This window comes from Hemiscyllium ocellatum, chromosome 3 (assembly GCF_020745735.1).
Source record: "Hemiscyllium ocellatum isolate sHemOce1 chromosome 3, sHemOce1.pat.X.cur, whole genome shotgun sequence".
Classification (NCBI taxonomy): Eukaryota; Metazoa; Chordata; class Chondrichthyes; order Orectolobiformes; family Hemiscylliidae; genus Hemiscyllium; species Hemiscyllium ocellatum.
Window position 1 is genome coordinate 106880887 of NC_083403.1, and position 19074 is coordinate 106899960.

The 19074-nt window shown below is 41.4% G+C and overlaps 1 protein-coding gene across 1 annotated transcript in view; it reads right to left on the bottom strand.

Moving 5' to 3' along the window:
• The window catches only part of LOC132834023 (signal-induced proliferation-associated 1-like protein 2), a 427470-nt gene that overhangs the window by 34199 nt on the left and 374197 nt on the right, over positions 1–19074 (bottom strand). The window contains exon 18 of the mRNA XM_060852741.1: positions 10298–10421. Coding sequence (XP_060708724.1) covers positions 10298–10421 — 124 coding nt within the window. The remainder of the gene's footprint in view (positions 1–10297; positions 10422–19074) is intronic.

A 19074-nucleotide genomic window follows, 5' to 3' on the forward strand; every position in this document is an offset into this window, starting at 1 on the left:
GGAGGAAACCGGAGAACCCGGAGGAAACCCACGCAGACACGGGGAGAACGTGCAAACTCCACACAGTCAGTCGCCTGAGGCGGGAATTGAACCCAGGTCCCTGGCACTGTGAGGCAGCAGTGCTAACCACTGTGCCACCGTGCCGCCCAAAATTGTAGTGGACGACGTTAGAAATCATACAACACCAGGTTATAGTCCAACAGGTTTATTTGGAAGCACAAACCTGGCATTGTGTAATTTTTAACTTTATCCTTAACCATGCCTACCAGGAAGTAGATTGAAATTCTCTGTTCATGTATGATCTTTAACATTAACCGAGGATATATCATCTATTTGAACAGAAATTCCAGTGCTTAACTTGCTAAAACATCTAGCTGCTCCACAAAAATTAATGTCCATAAGTCCTACTTTGCAACTTAAAATGTTAATTAAAATGGTTCAAATATAGGGAATGCAGGGAGGTTAAACTTTGTGTGAAGGATATGATTTAAAAAGTAACAGAATTATTTATTATTTTGTTCACCTTTTAAAAAAATAAGTACAGATAGTACAGAATAACTGGTGTCTTACTCAATTTTTCTTGTGGTAAGTCAGATGATTCATAGTTTTAACTACATGGTTGTACCAAGGAACAATGTTGTATATTGCTGCCAAGCTGCATTTTTTTTGAAAAAAGAACTTGCTCTGTGTTTTTTAAGGCTTTGTTTCTGACAATAAAGAAATGTTAAGGTCAGCTGAAGATTCAACGCTTTGAGATTTGCAAATTGGCAGGAGCCTTTGCTCCTCCTTCAAGTTAAAGTAACCAGCATTAAATGTATGTTAAAATATTTTTGACACTCTGAAGGCTGATGTGTGAAATGCAACATACTCAATGTGCGTGTGTATATCTATACATAATATATGTACACATAACACACGCATTTTGATAGAACAAGATCGAGAGAGAGGGAAATGAGAATAGAAACAAAGACCAAAGTTCAGCCAGCTTGTCTTCTACTCACTCTATATAATAATAATGGAGTTTTTGATTAATTATAGTAATTAACTCTGATGGATGAGTTTAAATCAGACTATCTGAGCTAAGGAAAACTTCACTAATGGAAAGCTTCAAGAATCAAAGGTCCAAAGTCATCTGTTGCTTCCAAACAAGCTACCGTCACTACTGTATTTCAAGAGATGTAACAAACAATCCAGATTTTTTTTTCAATATATTTCAGTTAAATCACATTGTAAACTTTTGCTATAAAAGCTGTGTCTTATGATCTTATGCTCCACAACCACCTGAAGGAGCAGCCCTCCAAAAACTAGTGTTTCCAAATAAATCTGTTGGACTATAACCTGGTGCTGTATGATTTTTAACTTTGCATTCCAAGATGTTATTTTCTGACAGAGATTTATCTAATTTATACTGGAGTGCACAATACTGACTGCTGCCAGACACCACTGACTTGCTATTCATTCAAGATCATAAGAGATAACAGAAAATGACCGTTTGGCACCTCAAGCCTGTTCCATCATTCAATAAAATCATGACTGAATCAACTATGGCCTTCTTTCCAATTTCTTGCTTGCCCCACATATCCCAACTTTCCTATTAATCAAGAATCTAACTCTGTCTTGAATATACTCAATAATCCAACCTCTACAGCTCACTGAGAAAAAGAACTTGAAACAGCAACTAACCTCTGGGAGAAGAAATTCCTCCTCTTCAGTCTTAGACGGAAGACCTCTTTTGTGCCTCCTAGTTCCTGAATCTCCATTAGAGGAGTCAAGTTGCATTTGCATAAGTAACCTCAGAATTTTGTGTTTCAATAGGATAATCCCTCATGTCTCTAAAGTTCAGTGAGTAGATGCCTAACCTGCTCTCCCTTTGTTCATAAGACAAACCCCTCATCCCAAGAAACTGCCGAGTCAACCTCTATGAACTGTTACCAGTGCAACTATGTCACTCCTTAAAGAATGTGACCGAAACTGTACACAATACTCCGGATATGGGTTCACAAATAACTTATACAGGTGTAGCAAAACCTTTCTACTTTTACATTATATCACCAACATTCTGTTGGCCTTCCTAATTACCCCCTTTACTTGCATGCTGCTTTTTACTTGTTTGCAATTTACATACATAGATAACCAGATCGCAGCATTCTGTTGTCTCTGTTGAAATAATACTTTGCTTTTCTATTATTCCTGTCAAAGTGGACAACCGTACATTTTCCCACATTAAACAGCAAATCTGAGCTTCTTCATCCAAGTCATTAATATTGATCACAAATAGTTCAGGCCCCAGATAGATCCCTATGGTACTCCATTAACTATAGTTTGCCAACGTGAAAATTAGAATTTATGCCAACTCTGATTTCCTATGGGTTAGCATGTCCTCTACCTGTGCTAAGATATCATCTCAAAAAGTGTTTATTTGTGCAGTAACCTTTCATGTGGCACCTAATCAAATGCCTTTTGGAAACTGCTGTTTACCTATTATTTACTTATCGATGCTACTTAACTATGTGATCTGCCTGTATTGCTCACAAGACAAAGCTTTTCACTGTGCCTCGGTATACGTGACAATAAATTCAATTCAATTCAATACGAGTTGTACTTCAAAAAATGTAACAAATAGGAGAGATAAAAAACTATTAAATTCACCAAAATATTGTTTCTGCACATAATTTTCAAAATAATGTTCTCTGTATATCAAAAATGTTCATGTGCATTAAGTCTAGAGCTCTGGAATGAAACAGCTCATGATTTACATTATTTGGTTTCTTTAGAATCCAAAAAAACAGCTATCATATCAACTCTCAACCTTCCCTTTTCACTGAGAAGGGATTCTGTTTTCAGCATCACTCCTTGCAATCCAATTTCTTCAGCTCCTCAATAGAATACAGCAGTGAATACAAGGATCTGGGTTCAGATGACATCTGTACATTCTTCATGTTGAACTCACTAATGAAGTATGATCCATTGACTGAAATGCGCACCTAAAGTACATCTTGATGAAGAGTAATGTAGTTATTACATTCCATGTAAATGAAGAAACTAGTAATTGACTCGAGGTCAAGAGAAATTGGAGCAAATGTTATGTGTGACTGAACACTTTACAGAAAGCTCAAATATTATCACCACCTGTTCAACTACTGCATGAAGGCATCTGTCGATATTTTTCAATGTTAAAAGCACAACCATGTGATACCAACAATAAATATATTGTTGAGATCACAAAACCAACGCAGCAACCAAAATGTTGATCAGTAAAATGTGGCCTAACGCCTTCCTCATATCTGACTTCTAATAAATCCCTTGATTTGGGTTAGTCCAAAATAGCAGACACATCATTTAATTCTTTACATTTGCATATATGGCAAACTTTGCAGATATTATTAAACAGGCAAGAACTAGCACATGACAATCTGGAAAACTAACAGAAACCAACCAATAAATTCAAACACAGGCTTAAACATAGTCTAATATAAGAAATCAGGTTGAAAGTGCAGTGTGGGCTTGTCACCAGTAAAGCTTCAAGGACACCTCCCACACAATACACATAACACAAATAAAAATAAGAAAACGTTGGAAATACTCATCAGATCTAGTAGCATATACTAAGAGGCAAGAGAAAGAATTAATGTTTGGATTGATACTCATTCATTCAAATTTCCAACATCTTTTTTTCCTGTCAGGGAGCAGCGGGAGACAGAGTGGAGGTGACACTGGAAACCAGGACATTGCCGGGAAGCTAAGGACTTAGTATATATTTGGGCAGCAGCTAAACCAGAGATACTACACGTGTAGTACCTCCCTCCTACTCCCTCCCGCTCCCCACCTCCTCCTCTAACCAGAAGAAAAGGACTCTAAGGTAAGGCTTTTTTCCTTTTCTTTTATATATTTAAGTGCATCGTTTGGTTTTAGTTAGTTGAGTTAAAGCTTACAATGGCAGGGGACCTCAGAACCGTGGCATGTGTCTCTTGCTTGATGTGGGAGCTTAGGGATGTGGCTGACGTCCTTGACTATTACACTTGCAAGAAGTGCGCCCAGCTGCAGCTCTTGTTTGACTGCATGATGGCTCTGGAACCGTGGATAGACTAACTGTGGAGCATCCGAGATGCTGAGGTGGTGGTGGACAACACGTTTAATGAATAGGTCACACCGCAGATTAGAATTGCTGAGGGAGACAATGAATGGGTGATAAAAAGGCAGAGAAAGAGTAGGAAGGCGGTGTCCCCTGCAGTCATCTCGCTCCAAAACAGGTATCCATTTGGATACTGTTGGGGGAGATGGCTCACCAGTGGAGGGCAGCAGTTGCCAGGATCATGGCACAGGCTGGGCTCTGTTGTTCAGAAGGGTGGGAAAAAGACTTGTAGGGCCATAGTCATAGGGGATTCTATTGTAAGGGGATTAGATAGGTGGTTCTGTGGCTGAAAATGAGACTTCCAGACGGTATGTTGCCTCCCAAGTGCTCAGGTCAGGGATATCACTGATTGGCTGCAGAGCATTTTGAAAGGGGAGGATGAACACCAGTTGTCGTGGTGCATATAGGCACCAATGAAAGAAGTAAAAAACGAGATGAGGTCTTGAAATCAGAATCCAGGGAGCTAGGAGAGATGTTAAAGAGGAGGACCTCAAAGGTAGTGATGTCAGGATTGCTACCAGTACCACGTGCTAATCAGGGTAGAAATGAAAAAATAGGCAGGGCGTACACATGGTTTGAGGGATGATGAAAGAGGGAGGGGTTCAGATTTGTGGGACATTGGGACCGGTTCTGGGGAAGATGGAACTATTACCAATTAAATGGTCTACATCTGAACCAGACTGGAACTAATGTCCTTGGGGGAGTTTTTGCTACTGCTGTTGGGGAGTGTTTAAACTAATGTGGCAGGGGCTGGGAACTAGAAGAGAAGACTAGTCAACAGTGAGGTGGAAACTAGAGACTGTAAGGATCATGAAGTTAACATCACTAAGGGAAGACCGAGCAGAGAGCAGGTGAACGCAAAGAAACTGGTGGTCTGAAGTGCATGTACTTTAATGCAAGGAGTATAATGGGTAAGGCAGAAGAACTTAGGGCTTGGATTAGTGCCTGGGTGTATGACGTTATTGCGATCACAGAGATTTGGTTGAAGAAAGGGCATGATTGGCAACTAAAATGTTCCAGGGTGTAGACGCGTCAGAAAGGACAGGGAGGGAAATAAAAGGCAGGGAGGACTTGCATTGCTGGTCAGAGATGATATCACGGCTGTGCTAAAGGAGGAAACTATGGAGGGCTTGAGCAGGAAGGCATTATGGGTAGAGCTGAGAAATAAGAAGGGTGCAGTTACATTGTTGAGGCCTCCCAACAGTGAGCATGAGGTAGAAGGACAAATAGGTAAACAGATTATGGAAAGATGTAGAGGCAACAGGGTAGTGGTGATGGGAGATTTTAATTTCCCCAACATTGACTGGGATTTGTGTCAGAGGTCAGAATTTGTAAGGAGCATTCAGGAAAGATTTCTCGAGCAGTATATCAATAGTCCAACTAGGGAAGGGGTCATGTTGGACCTGGTGTTGGGGTATGAGCCAGGCCAGGTGGTAGAAGTTGCAGTGGGGGATTTCTTTGGGAATAATGACAATTTTGTAAGTTTTAGAATACTCGTGGACAAAGATGAGAGTGGTCCTAAGGGAAGAGTACTAAACTGGGACAAGATCAAATATATCAAAATTCGACAGGAGCTGGGAAATATGGATTGGGAGCAACTATTTGAAGAGAAGTCTACATTTGATATGTGGGAGGCTTTCAAAGATAGGTTCAACATACTGCAGGATAGACAAGGCAAGATTCGTGAACGGTGGATGACAGGAGAAATCGTGTGATTAGCCACGAGGAAAAGGGAAGCGTACATAAGGTCCAGACAGCTAAGAACAGAACGAGGACTTTCGGGAGAGTAGGATCAATCTTAAATGAGGAACCAAGTGGACTAAAAGAGGTCATGAAATAACTTTAGTGGGCAGAATTAAGGATGAATCCCAAGGCCTTTTATTCATATATAAGAAGAGGTTTTCTTAAGGGTCATGTCTGACCAGCTTTATTGAATTTAATGATGAGGTTACCAGGTGTTTAAATGAGGGCACTGCATTTGACATAGTTTACTCAGACCTTAAATAGGCTTTTGATAAGGTTTTGCATGGGAGACTAATAGCAATGGTTAAAGTCCATGCAATCATAAGAAAATTGGCAAACTGGCTAGCTGATAGAAGCAGAGGGTGATGATCAATGGGTGTTTTTGTAACTGGAAACTGAACCCTACTGGGCACAGATGTTGAGACTCCTGTTGTTACTAATATATCTGAACAATTTAGATCTGAATGTCAGAGGGTTTATCAGTTGGTTTGTGCGTGATACAAAAACTGGTGTGATAGTAAATAGTGAGGAGGATAACCTCAGATTACTGAGAATGTATACAGGCTGGTGAGATGGGCTGATCAGTGGCAAATGAAATTCAATCCGTCTAAGTGTTTGGTGATGCACTTGGGCAGGAAAAACAAGATAAGCGAATGCATGATGAATGCTAGGGCCCTCAGAAGCACCAAGGATCACAGCAGCCTTGGTATGTATGTTCACTAGTTCCTTAAGGTATTGGGACAGGTAGTTAAAATGTTTAGGACAACATATGGGATAATTGCCTTCAATAGCAGAGGGCTCAGAGTCGACGAGCAGGTATTAAATACTGATTAGGCCACAGCTAGAGCATTGTGTGCAGTGTGGAATCCACATTATAGGTGGAGTGTGATAGCACTGGAGAGGGTGCAGATGGAGATTTACCAGGATGATGCCTAGGCTGGAGAGTTTTAGTTATAAAGGGGGATTGGATAGACTGGAGTTGTTTTCTTATGAGCAGAGGAAAGTGGGGGACATGACAGACAGGGTCAGCTGTTTAAGAGGCCACATTTTGTATGCGTCATTGAACCTCTCAGGTGGAAATATAAAGTTCCCTTGACACTATTTCAGGAGTCAATGGGAAAAATGCATTCCAAGTGCCTAACATAAGTGATAAGACTCAACGAAGTAGTTCAAGTCCATTCGCTAATAAATAAATCCATGTCGTGCTTGAATGAAACATGACACTATTTACTGGGCCCATAGCATTTTTCACTTGTGGAACTTCACTTTTAAATGAGATAATTCCTATTTGGGGGCGAAACTGTTTCAGGAGACTATGATAAAAATGATCAGATGACTCTATCACCTTCTACATGCCTACTTCACCTGCACCTCGCTCCCCTCCGCCCACCCAACCTCATTCAGCATTGCCTTTCCCCCTTACCCAATTAACCATACAAAAGTCTAATTTAGGCCTACATCTATACTTTTGACCTTGAAGTTCACACAAATGGCAATGGAAACACATTTCCCGATAATAAGAGGACCTGACAGGGCAAATGCAGAAAGGATGTTTTCCATTGTGGAAGAATCTCGGACCAGCAAGCATAATCTCAGAATAAGGGATTGCACATTTAAGACAGAGATGAGAAGGAATTTCTTTGGAGGGTTGTGAATCTGTGGAGTACTTTACAGAAACAGAGGGATGTTGAGGCTGAGTCATCAAACATATTCAAGGCTGAGATGCACAGATTTCTAATCTGTAAGGGGGTCAAGGGAAAACTCAAGAAAAGTGTACTTGATGATTATCAAATCGGTCATGATTTCTCAGAACGATGGATTGAATGGCTATTTCTGCTCCTATGTCTTACCTTTCCTTATAAAAGGAAATGGATGCGCAGTCAAGTGTAGTTTCTAAGACAGACAGACAGATTGTTGTCAATTGGATAAATGAATAGAGATACAGACAGTCACAACCACATGTAACTGCAAAACAGGCTCGGGGTCCTAAGGACCACTCCCTTGCCAAAGCAGTACAGCGTGGCAGCATTCTAACTGCCCACAGTTCTAATTGATTTGAAGTAGCAATTCAAGGTGGTGAAACTCAGTGAAGGGAAGCACACTAGCCCAGGTTTCAAATGGGCCTGAGGAGAACTCACTGCAGATCACCACAGGAAACATACTTGACTGTCAATGAGTAATACAAGGAGGTACAATCTACCAACTGTTTTGCATTGTAGTGGCATTGCTGCCTAGATTGGCAAAAGCCTTGTGTTCTGCCTAAACGAGAGGCTAGTATAAAGTTCACATTATCTAATAACCCTGCCATCTGATGGGAAACGTAAATGGCAGTAGAAAACTGTTGACTTTACTATGTTATAGCTTGCCAGCCTTCAAAATAAATACTTTCTGAACACCTAGAATGTTCTAACTGTCCATATCTAAGAACTTTATCAATCTTTGCACTTGAGACAACTGGTAAGTTGACAGTGGGGTCAGGTGAACAGAAATGCCTGATTTGATTTTTTTGGGTTGTGGGGTGATGGATCAATCATTCCCAAGTGATACAGTTATCTGACGTACGTTTTCCTAAATTCGTTTTTAATGGAAGTAGGAGGAAGAAATTGGAACACCACAAGCCACCTGGAGCTGCAATTTCCGCATTAATCCTTGCTATTAAAGGCAGATTAAAAACAAAATGACCACCAAATTAAGGTTGCGCTCGGTCATTGTTGGGTACTCAACTAGAATAAGCTTGTTTGTTCATTGCACTTATTGATGTGCATAAGTTGAGCAAATACTAACTCTGGTGGGAGGGCAGTAGTCAGGGTACTTGTCTGTTATCATTACCCTGCTTTTCCAGCTCAAAGACTTGAACTGGAGCAGGAATTTGATACAAAAAAGGTGTTCAATAATTACAGCAAAATTATATAGGAAGATCCAAGCAAGGTATAATAAGTAAAGAAATGGAAGTAATTATTTGGATAAGGAAGAAGATTAGGCACAATAAGGGTTCATAGGCAAGAGATAAATATGTTAGTAGTCAAATGGTTGGGATCATTCAAAAGAAGTAAATTGAAAATTAAATCGACTGAATAGCCGAGAGCTGATTAAGTATTTTATCTCAAACTTTATGGAGGAGAAATGGAGTTGCAACAGAGGAGTGGGAAAGGAGAGGGGTGGGAAAGGAGAGGGGTGGGAAAGGAGAGGGGTGGGAAAGGAGAGGGGTGTGAAAGGAGAGGGGTGGGAAAGGAGAGGGGTGTGAAAGGAGAGGGGTGGGAAAGGAGAGGGGTGGGAAAGGAGAGGGGTGGGAAAGGAGAGGGGTGGGAAAGGAGAGGGGTGGGAAAGGAGAGGGGTGGGAAAGGAGAGGGGTGGGAAAGGAGAGGGGTGGGAAAGTGATACAGCTGGAGACAAATGTTAAGTGCATATTATATAAATGAAATATCTTCTTCATATAAGTGGCCCTGGTAGTAAAATGTCCCTTATCTAGTGCACTTCAACAAAACTGCAAATTCTGTGATTCATTGTGAGGAAAAACATGTCTGATCCGCTAACATTATACACACTTTATGCCATGCTTCAGACATCACATACTTTAGAATGTGAATATCTTACTGAACTTAATTTAAAAAACATAAAAAGAACAAAGTTAATCGTTTGCAAAGTGAGGAAACATACAATATCTGAAGGCTCTTTATAGATTTTTCAGTAAAAGCATCTAGGGTTCTATCTTCAATTCTGAAGAGCAATTAACCTTTAAATTACATCATACAATGTTAACTGAGGAACTATTTCTTATTAATCTCAATGAGGCAGGCAAACCAGCTCTTCCTTAGCACTTAAACATCACATTATGCCCTGACTAGCAGTGCAGACTAAAGGAAGTTTATCCATCAGTGTGTCCATTCAAATACAATAAGGGATAAAAAGAAGTGTTCCACAAACCATCATAGAACCTTCAAACGTAAAATGTACATTCTCACCAGTAAATCAGTGCAACGTATTCAGGAGAGAAATGTCAATAGAACGGTGGCTGTAATCCAACAGGTTTAAGGTAGGTGAACGTCTACTGACAGCTATACTGCAGTCATTGCTAGATTGATGCATAAACTGAATTGCAGTCTTGACTGAAGGCAGAAGACACATGAGCTGAAAACAATAGCCGTGGAATGGGAGTGCTCAAGTATCATAATTTTTTTTAAAAATCAGATTTCAGAGCACAATTAATATGAATATTAATTTCATAGACATACACCAGGTAAATAAATTGTGAGCAACAAAGACTAAGTTGCTCTTTACCCTTTTGACTTTGTAGTTTAAACCTCATGGACTATTTGAATAATTTCTTGGCTCCATTATGCTACATACTTGCTCATTGAACTTGAAGCCATACTGAGTGCACTTTACAACAAGGCTATTGGAAGAGCCTCAAGTTATACATACTCTGTATCATCAGAATGATCCTTTCTGTCTGCCTGGCCAACGTGTAGGCCGAGTTCCTCAGAACCCTCCATGCTCTGTGTTGACCGCATATCATTCAGTGTGCAGAAGGAAGTCACTCTCTGATCTGCGGATAGAGAAATGAAGACAGTTACCACAGTGCAGCATTCGCAAGCAAGGAGTAAGAAAAAGCTGTGGGGCTACAGCAGTTCAGGCAGTTTTGTCAGGAAATCGTGCAGGTACCTCACGTGCAACATTATTTCTCCTCATTCGGTTACTGCCAAAGGCAGGTTAGTGACATTCATGAAGTACTCAAAGTATTCAATTCAAATCACTCCCAGGACTGAAGGTTTTTTACAAAACGGCTACAAGGGAAAGCTGGAGACATCAAACCCTCAAAAGCTCATTTGCTTTTTGACAGTTATACCCAGAAGCTAACTATGAGTTCACATGTCTGCACACATCAATGATAACAGACAAATTCATTTTGATTTGTTGTTTAAAACTGAAACAGTAGGATGTTCTTACCTAGGCCTTCAAGAAAAAGCCAAATCTAAAGAGACATTTTAGAAGCAACCACCTTTTAACTTCATCTTCATCACATCTTACAAACATACATAGTACCACAACACAAGTACCAGATTCACATTCACTGCAGTTATAAACCCACATTCGTCACCTCAGTGAGGTGAATGATGAACAACAAATCCAAATCTTCAAAAGTCAAAGCCTAAAACTAAAATTGAAACAGCTCACTAACTTTTCCTATGGCATCCACAGATTCCTGAGCTGTTGTAATAAGTCTAAATGATTAAATACACATAGAGCAGAAGGTCACAGAAAGAGCAAACAGTTGTGAATTCCTCATCCTCTGAGACTGCGCCATGCACTGGCATAGAGGTGGAATCCAGCTTTGTCCTTGCCCTGTTCATCTCAGTTTCTCTCTCCAGGCCACAGGCTTCAGTCAGTGGCCTCTTCACTTAGGCTCCAATGATGAACTCAGCGGTGATCTTCAGCCTATTTGGGCCAGCCTCATCAGCCCGGGTGTTGTGGAACCACCTGGGCAATATCAATAATATCAGTTACCTGAAGACCCTTAACCCATGATTCTGATACTCCCTTGTCAAGGTCCTTAAACTGGTACAGTTCAGATGAATTACACTGCACATTACATGTTTTACAAAGTACTATGAAAATATTAAGTAATTCCATAATGAAGGCTACTAGGCTGATTTATTGTGAAAGGGCTGTTTCAATTTTAATTTTTAGGCTTTGAAGATTTAGATTTGCTCATCATAATTCACCTCACTGAGGTGACAGTTGTGGATTTGTAGCTGCAATGAATGGGAATCTGGTACTTGTGTTGTGTCCTTTGTATGTTTGTAAGATATGGTAAAGATGAAGTTAAAAGGTAGTTGCTTCTAAAATGTCTCTTTGGGTTTGGCTTTTTCTTGAAGGCCTAGGTAAGATTAATTTATTTTGTTGTCTGGGATTGTGTTAATTTTTATGTTAAAATCATGTATCTGAAAATAGCTTGGAAGCAATGGCCGAGAAGCTGATAGATATTTTATTAGTGAGTTAGTGTAATTTAGCCCTGTGTATTGGAAGGCACAAACAGGTGAAATTATTATTTCGCAACCCATGAAATCATATGATCAGCAACTCAGTCTAAAAGAAAAGTTATGGAATTCATTAAAAAAAATTACACCAAAATGATTAGTTTTTGGAAGATTCCTTCTGTCTCAGTTTGAGAACTCAGAAAGATCAACCTACATAGTTCAAGAATTCTCTGGGGAATACAGTCAAAAATTACACTAGTCTTCAAGAGATGAATTCCTCAAATGTTCACTTCACTGATCTTCCAATCACTCCCCTACAGTCTTTGCACTGACCTTGTAAATAGTCTTCTACATTCTCCCCTCTGAGCCCTTGAATTTTTTCCTATAGCTGCCCTAATGACCTCCTGAGGTCTTTTCTATAACTTCATGATCTATCTAACTATAATTTAAAATCTATACTGCCTAACATCTACCCAAAACTTCATCACCACATTGTAGAAAAGAGTACCAATGTCCCAAATTTAGATTCATGGTCTTTGTTTCCAAGCCATTCATGGTCTCAGTTCACCATGCTTTTCCAACATCCTCTGACAATATCCTTCAAGCCAGTCGACTGTTTGCTGCCACCCTCCATCTACAACTGTTTCCTGCTATAGTCCTCAAAACCATCCACTGTGCTCCATTCTTCCTCTCTCACTTCTAGACCTCTGCCATTGTCCTTTCATTTCCCTACTCCACAACTTTTTATGTATTACCCTCTCACTCTTCAGCATCAGAGCGGAATCCTTTCTTTCAGATGTTGGCATTTATTCTGGGAACACAAAGCTGCACAATTTAAGTATTTTACTTAGCTGACAAACATAAAAAAAACTAGGCCATTTATTCTGTCAGGTCTGTTCTTTCACCATTCAATTAAATAAATATGATTTGCAGCCTAACTTCATAAATCAATCATCTGGTGATCTCTCTGTCACTGCCTCCATAGTCCCCAGGCTCCATAAAGCCCGCTTCAATTTCCTTCCCAAAATCCACAAACAGGACTGCCCGGGCAGACCCATTGTTTCTGCTTGCTCCTGCCCCACAGAACACCTCTCTTCCTACCTCAATTTGATTTTTTTCTCCTCTTGTCCAGTCCCTTCCTGCTTACATATGCAATTCCTCTGACACTTCCAGTTTCAAAATGTTCAGTTCTCGGGCTTCAGCCACCTCCTCTTCATCATGGACCTGCAACCCCTTTACATATGTATTCCCCATCAGGGTGGTTTCAGGGATCTCTGCTTCTACCTGGAAAGAAGGCCTGAACCATCCCCATCCTCTGCCTAGTCCTCACTTTGAACAACTTCTCCTTTAACCCCTCCCACTTTCTTCAGGTCCAAGGGGTGGCCATGGGTCCCAGTTATGCCTACCTTTTTGTGGGATATTGGGAACATTCCTTGCTTCAGTCCTTCTCTAGTCCTCATCCACAATTCTTTCTCTGGTATATTGATGACATCATCAGTGCTGCTTCCCTCTCTCATCTGAAATTGGAGAAGTTTATCAACTTCACTTCCAATTTCTACCCCACTCTCACCTTCAGCTGGTCCATCTCTGACTCCTTCCTTCCCTTCCCCAACATCTGTTTTCATTTCTGGAGACAGGCTGGCCAGCACTAGTCACTACACTCCCATTGACTCCCACAGTTACCTTGACTATACAATCTCACATTGTGCTTTCTGGAAAGACCCTATTCCATTCTCTCAGTTCTTTCATCTCTGTCACATCTGCTCTGATGATGCCAGATTGACAAAGGGGGCTCCAAAATGTTCTCCTTCGAGGATTCTGCACCACCATGGCTGACAGAGCCCTCAGCCATTTCTGACCCATCTCATGCATTTCAGCTCTCAACTCTTCTCTTTCCTCCCATAACTCCAATAGGGCCCCTCTGGTCCTCACTTACCAGCATACACATCCAAAGGATCATTAGCAGCCATTTCTGCCACTTCTAGTTGGATGCCACCACCAGACACATATTTCCCTCACTTCTCTGTTCAGCATTCTGCAGGGACTGTTCCCTCTGGGACACCTTGGTCCATTCCTCCCAATACTGCCCTACAACCCCATGGCACGTTCCTTTATAATCACAGGTGTAACATCTACCCATTTACTTTCCCTTCCTCACTATGCACGGCCCCAGGCACACCTTCCAGGTGAAGCAGCAATTTACATGCACTTCACTCAATCCATTCTATTGTATTTGCTGCTCACAATGTGGTCGCCTCTACGCTGGGGAGATGAAATGCAGACTGGATAATTATTTTGCAGAACACCTACTCTCTGTCTGCAGAAATAATCCTGAGCTTTTTGTTGCTTGCCATTTGACCCACCTTCGTGGTCCCTGACTAATATCTCTGTCCCAGGCTTGTGCAGTGCTCCAACGAAACTCAGCGCAAACTGGAAGAACAATACCTCACCTTCCATTTGGGAAACCAAATACAGGACTCAATATTGAGTTCGATAATTTTAGAGCCTGAGCACATGCTCCCATGTCTTTCCCCTAACCCCACACACACCAGATCTTGTCATCTCATACAATACAACCAAAACCAACCCACTGTCATCCAAAGACAGGGAAGTGGGCAGAGGGGATGGGGTTGCCTTGTTAGTTAAGAACAAAATTAAATCTATGGCACTGAATGACATAGTTTCGGATGATGTGGGGTCTGTGTGCGTGGAATTGAGGAACCACAAAGTCAAAAAAACCATAATTGGAGTTGTGTACAGACCTCCTAACAGTGGTCAGGACCAGGTGCGCAACATGTACCGGGAAATAGAGAAGGCTTGTCAGAAAGGCAAGGTCACGGTGATCATGGGAGACTTCAATATGCAGGTGGACTGGGTAAATAATGTTGCCAGTGGATCCAAAGAAAGGGAATTCATGGAATGCTTACAGGATGGCTTTTTGGAACAGTTTGTCATGGAGCCCACAAGGGAGCAGGCTATTCTGGATCTAGTGCTTTGTAATGAACCAGACTTTATAAAAGATCTTAAAGTAAGGGAACACTTAGGAAGCAGCGATCATAATATGGTAGAGTTCAGTCTGCAGTTTGAAAGAGAGAAGGCAAAATCGGATGTAATGGTGTTACAGTTAAATAAAGGTAATTATGAGGACATGAGAGAGGAACTGACAAAAATAGACTGGAAGCAGAGCCTAGCGGGAAAGACAGTAGAGCAAAAATGGCAGGAGTTTGTGGGTATAATTGAGGACACAGTACAGATGTTCATCCCCAAGAAAAGAAAGATTATCCGGGGAGGGATGAGACAGCCATGGCTGACAAAGGAAGTCAGGAAATGTATATCAAAGAAAAAGAGAGATCCTATAAAGTGGCCAAGAGCACTGGGAAATCAGAAGATTGGGAAGGCTACAAAAACAAACAGAGGATAATAAAGAGAGAAATAAGGAAGGAGAGGATCAAATATGAAGGTAAGCTAGCCAGTAATATTAGAAATGATAGTAAAAGTTTCTTTCAATACGTAAGAAACAAACGACAGGCAAAAGTAGACATTGGGCCACTTCAAACTGATGCTGGAAGCCTAGTGATGGGAGATAAGGAAATAGCAGGAGAACTTAACAAGTACTTTGCGTCAGTCTTCACAGTGGAAGACATGAGTAATATCCCAACAATTTAAGGGAGTCAGGGGGCTGAGTTGAGTATGGTTGCCATTACAAAAGAGAAAGTGCTAGAAAAGCTAAAAGGTCTTAAAATTGATAAATCTCTTGGTCCCGATGGGATACATCCTAGAGTTCTGAGAGAGGTGGCTGAGGAAATAGCGGAGGCATTGATTGAGATCTTTCAAAAGTCACTGGAGTCAGAGAAAGTCTCGGATGATTGGAAGATCGCTGTTGTAACTCTCTTGTTCAAGAAAGGATCAAGACGAAAGATGGAAAATTATAGGCCAATTAGTCTAACCTTGGTTGTTGGTAAAATTCTAGAATCCATCATTAAGGATGAGGTTTCTAATTTCTTAGAAGAGCAGAGTCTGATTAGAACAAGTCAACATGGATTTAGTAAGGGGAGGTTGTGCCTGACAAACGTATTGGAATTCTTTCAAGAGGTGACAAGTAGGTTGGACCAGGGAAACCCAGTGGATGTGGTCTATCTAGACTTCCAAGAGGCCTTTGATAAGGTGCCACACGGGAGGCTGCTGAGCAAGGTGAGGGCCCATGGTGTTCGAGGTGAGCTACTGGTATGGATTGAGGATTGGCTGTCTGACAGAAGGCAGGGAGTTGGGATAAAAGGTTCTTTTTCGGAATGGCAGCCGGTGACAAGCGGTGTCCCACAGGGTTCAATGTTGGGGCTGCAGCTGTTCACATTATATATTAATGATCTGGATGAAGGGACTGGGGGCATTCTAGCGAAGTTTGCTGATGATATGAAGTTAGGTGGACAGGTAGGTAGTACTGAGGAAGTGGGGAGGCTGCAGAAGGATCTAGACAGTTTGGGAGAGTGGTCCAAGAAATGGCTGATGGAATTCAACGTGAGCAAATGCGAGGTCTTGCACTTTGGCAAAAAGAATAAAAGCATAGACTACTTTCTAAACGGTGAGAAAATTCGTAAAGCCAAAGTACAAAGGGATCTGGGAGTGCTAGTCGAGGATTCTCTAAAGGTAAATATGCAGGTTGAGTCCATGATTAAAAAAGCGAATGCAATGTTGCCACTTATCTCAAGAGGGTTGGAATATCAAAGCACCGTTGTGCTACTGAGACTTCATAAAGCTCTGGTTAGGCCCCATTTGGAGTACTGTGTCCAGTTTTGGTCCCCAGGAAGGGCATATTGGCACTGGAATGTGTCCAGCGGAGATTCTCACGGATGATCCATACGAGGAATGGCTGAAGATCCTGGGATTGTATTCATTGGAGTTTAGAAGATTAAGGGGAGACTTAATAGAAACTTACAAGATAATATATAGCTTGGAAAGGGTGGACACTAGGAAATTGTTTCCTTTAGGCGAGGAGACTAGGACCTGTGGACACAGCCTTAGAATTAGAGGGGGTCAATTCAGAACAGAAATGCGGAGATATTTCTTTAGCCAGAGAGTGGTGGACCTGTGGAATTCATTACCGCAGAGTGCAGTGGAGGCCAGGACGCTAAATGTCTTCAAGGCAGAGATTGATAGATTCTTGATGTCACGAGGAATTAAGGGCTATGGGGAGAATGCGGGTAAGTGGAGTTGAAATACCATCAGCCATGATTGAATGTCGGTGTGGACTCGATGGGCCGAATGGCCTACTTCCACTCCTATGTCTTATGGTCTTATTAATGGTCCCCTTTAGCAGCTATTGATTCTCCAGGCTGACCTTTATCCATTCCTTTGTCTGCCTAATTGCTGTCCTTTTATCTCACCATCACATCTATCATTTACTCTTTCCCTCTCCGTCCTCATCTTCAGCATGTATACCAACCTTTTCTAGTTTCAATCAGTTTTGAAGAAGGGTCACTAGACCTGAAACATTAACTCTGCTTCCTCTCCAAAGATGCTGCCAGCCCTGCTGAGGTTTTTCAATAATTTCTGTTTTTGTTTCACAAATTCAGTTTTCGCCTTCTATCTGTCAGCAACTACAGATAAAAACAAGCTATCAATCAAGCTAAAAATGTACTTGCATTAGGGCAGCATGGTGGCTTCACAGCGCCAGAGACCCAGGTTCGATTCCAGTCTGTGTGGAGTTTGCACATTCTCCCAGTGTTTGCATGGGTTTCCTCCGGGTGCTCCGGTTTCCTCCCACAGTCTAAAGATGTGCAGGTCAAGTGAATTGGCCATGCTAAATTGCCCATAGTGTTAGGTACATTAGTCAGAGGGAAAGGGGTCTGAGTGGATTACTCTTGGGAGGGTTGGTCTGGGTTTGTTGGGCTGAAAGGCCTTTTCCACACTGTAGGGAATCTAATCTAATCTGAACTGTTGTGCATGGAAGAGAATTCCAAATTTCTATGTCCCTTTGAGTGTAAAAATGTTTTCTAATTTCATTTGAGAGGTCTAGCTTGAACCTTTAGACCATGCTCCTTCGTTGTTGACTCCCTCAACCAACTGAAATAGTTTTTTGTTTCTTTAATGTTTCAAGGGATATAGCTATTGCCATTAATAACTGCCCATCCCTAAGTAAATTCAGCTGATTGCTAGGCAATTTCAGAGGCAGTATTCCAGAAGTTGTCTAACTTAGACCCTGTACAGCTCTACCTCTTTACATGCTATTCCTCAAAACAGGACCAGCAACATTTCCACGAGCTAAACTATTTTCTGGACCTCTTCATATCATTTTAATGATCAATGCATCCCAACTTTCTTTGAACTTGCATTGTGTCTACTTTTCCATCATTTAGAACGTACTCTGTTCTATCCTTTTTTATGTCCAAATGGATGATCTCCAAGAAATTAATTGAGAAGTAGCATTAATTGCACTGAATAAGAGAAGATTTCTGAAATAACTCGAGAGAGGCCGGAATCCGATCACCAAGTCACTCTTTATTTCCACGTGGAAGGTCCTTAGCACTGATCTAATTCTCTCAGATGCAGCACTCAGTATGAACAGAATGTCTGACACTTCTGTTTAAATGCGAGCAGCAGCGGAGGTAGGACAAACTCGGAAGACTGCAGATAAGGTAAGACAGTTTTTATTAAAATTACTTAAAGGTAGTGGGCTGCGGTGTTTTTCTCTTTCACAGAAGGAGCGGGAACAGCGGAGGAAGTGACGGGGACCAGAGGGGCAGCCGGGAAGGAAAGCAGTGACCATATATATCAGCAAGGCAGCTAAACCTGAGACTCCACTACTGTAGTGTTTCCTACCCGCCCTCCTCCTCTAACCTAGTTAATAAGTAGGAAGAGCAGGAGCGATGACCAGGGGACTGCCGGTAATATATTTGGGCAGTGGCTGAACCCGAGACACTACACGTGTTGTGTCTCCCACCCCCCCACCAAACCCCCACCCCTCCCCCTCCTCTAACCAAAAATAGGACTCTGGTTTTTAAGGTAAGGATTTTCTATTTCTTTATTGGTGAATGGTTAAAAAAATTACTTTTTATGGTTTATCTATTAATTGTTTTTTAGAAAAAAGACTATAGCAGAGAGGTATCAGAAAGTATTCTAACTCAAACCTATACAAAGTAGTAAAGTAATTAACTAAGCAGAGATGGCTGGGCGGGTGATGCGCTGCAGCTGTATGATTAGGGAAGTAAACATGTGGCTAAGGAA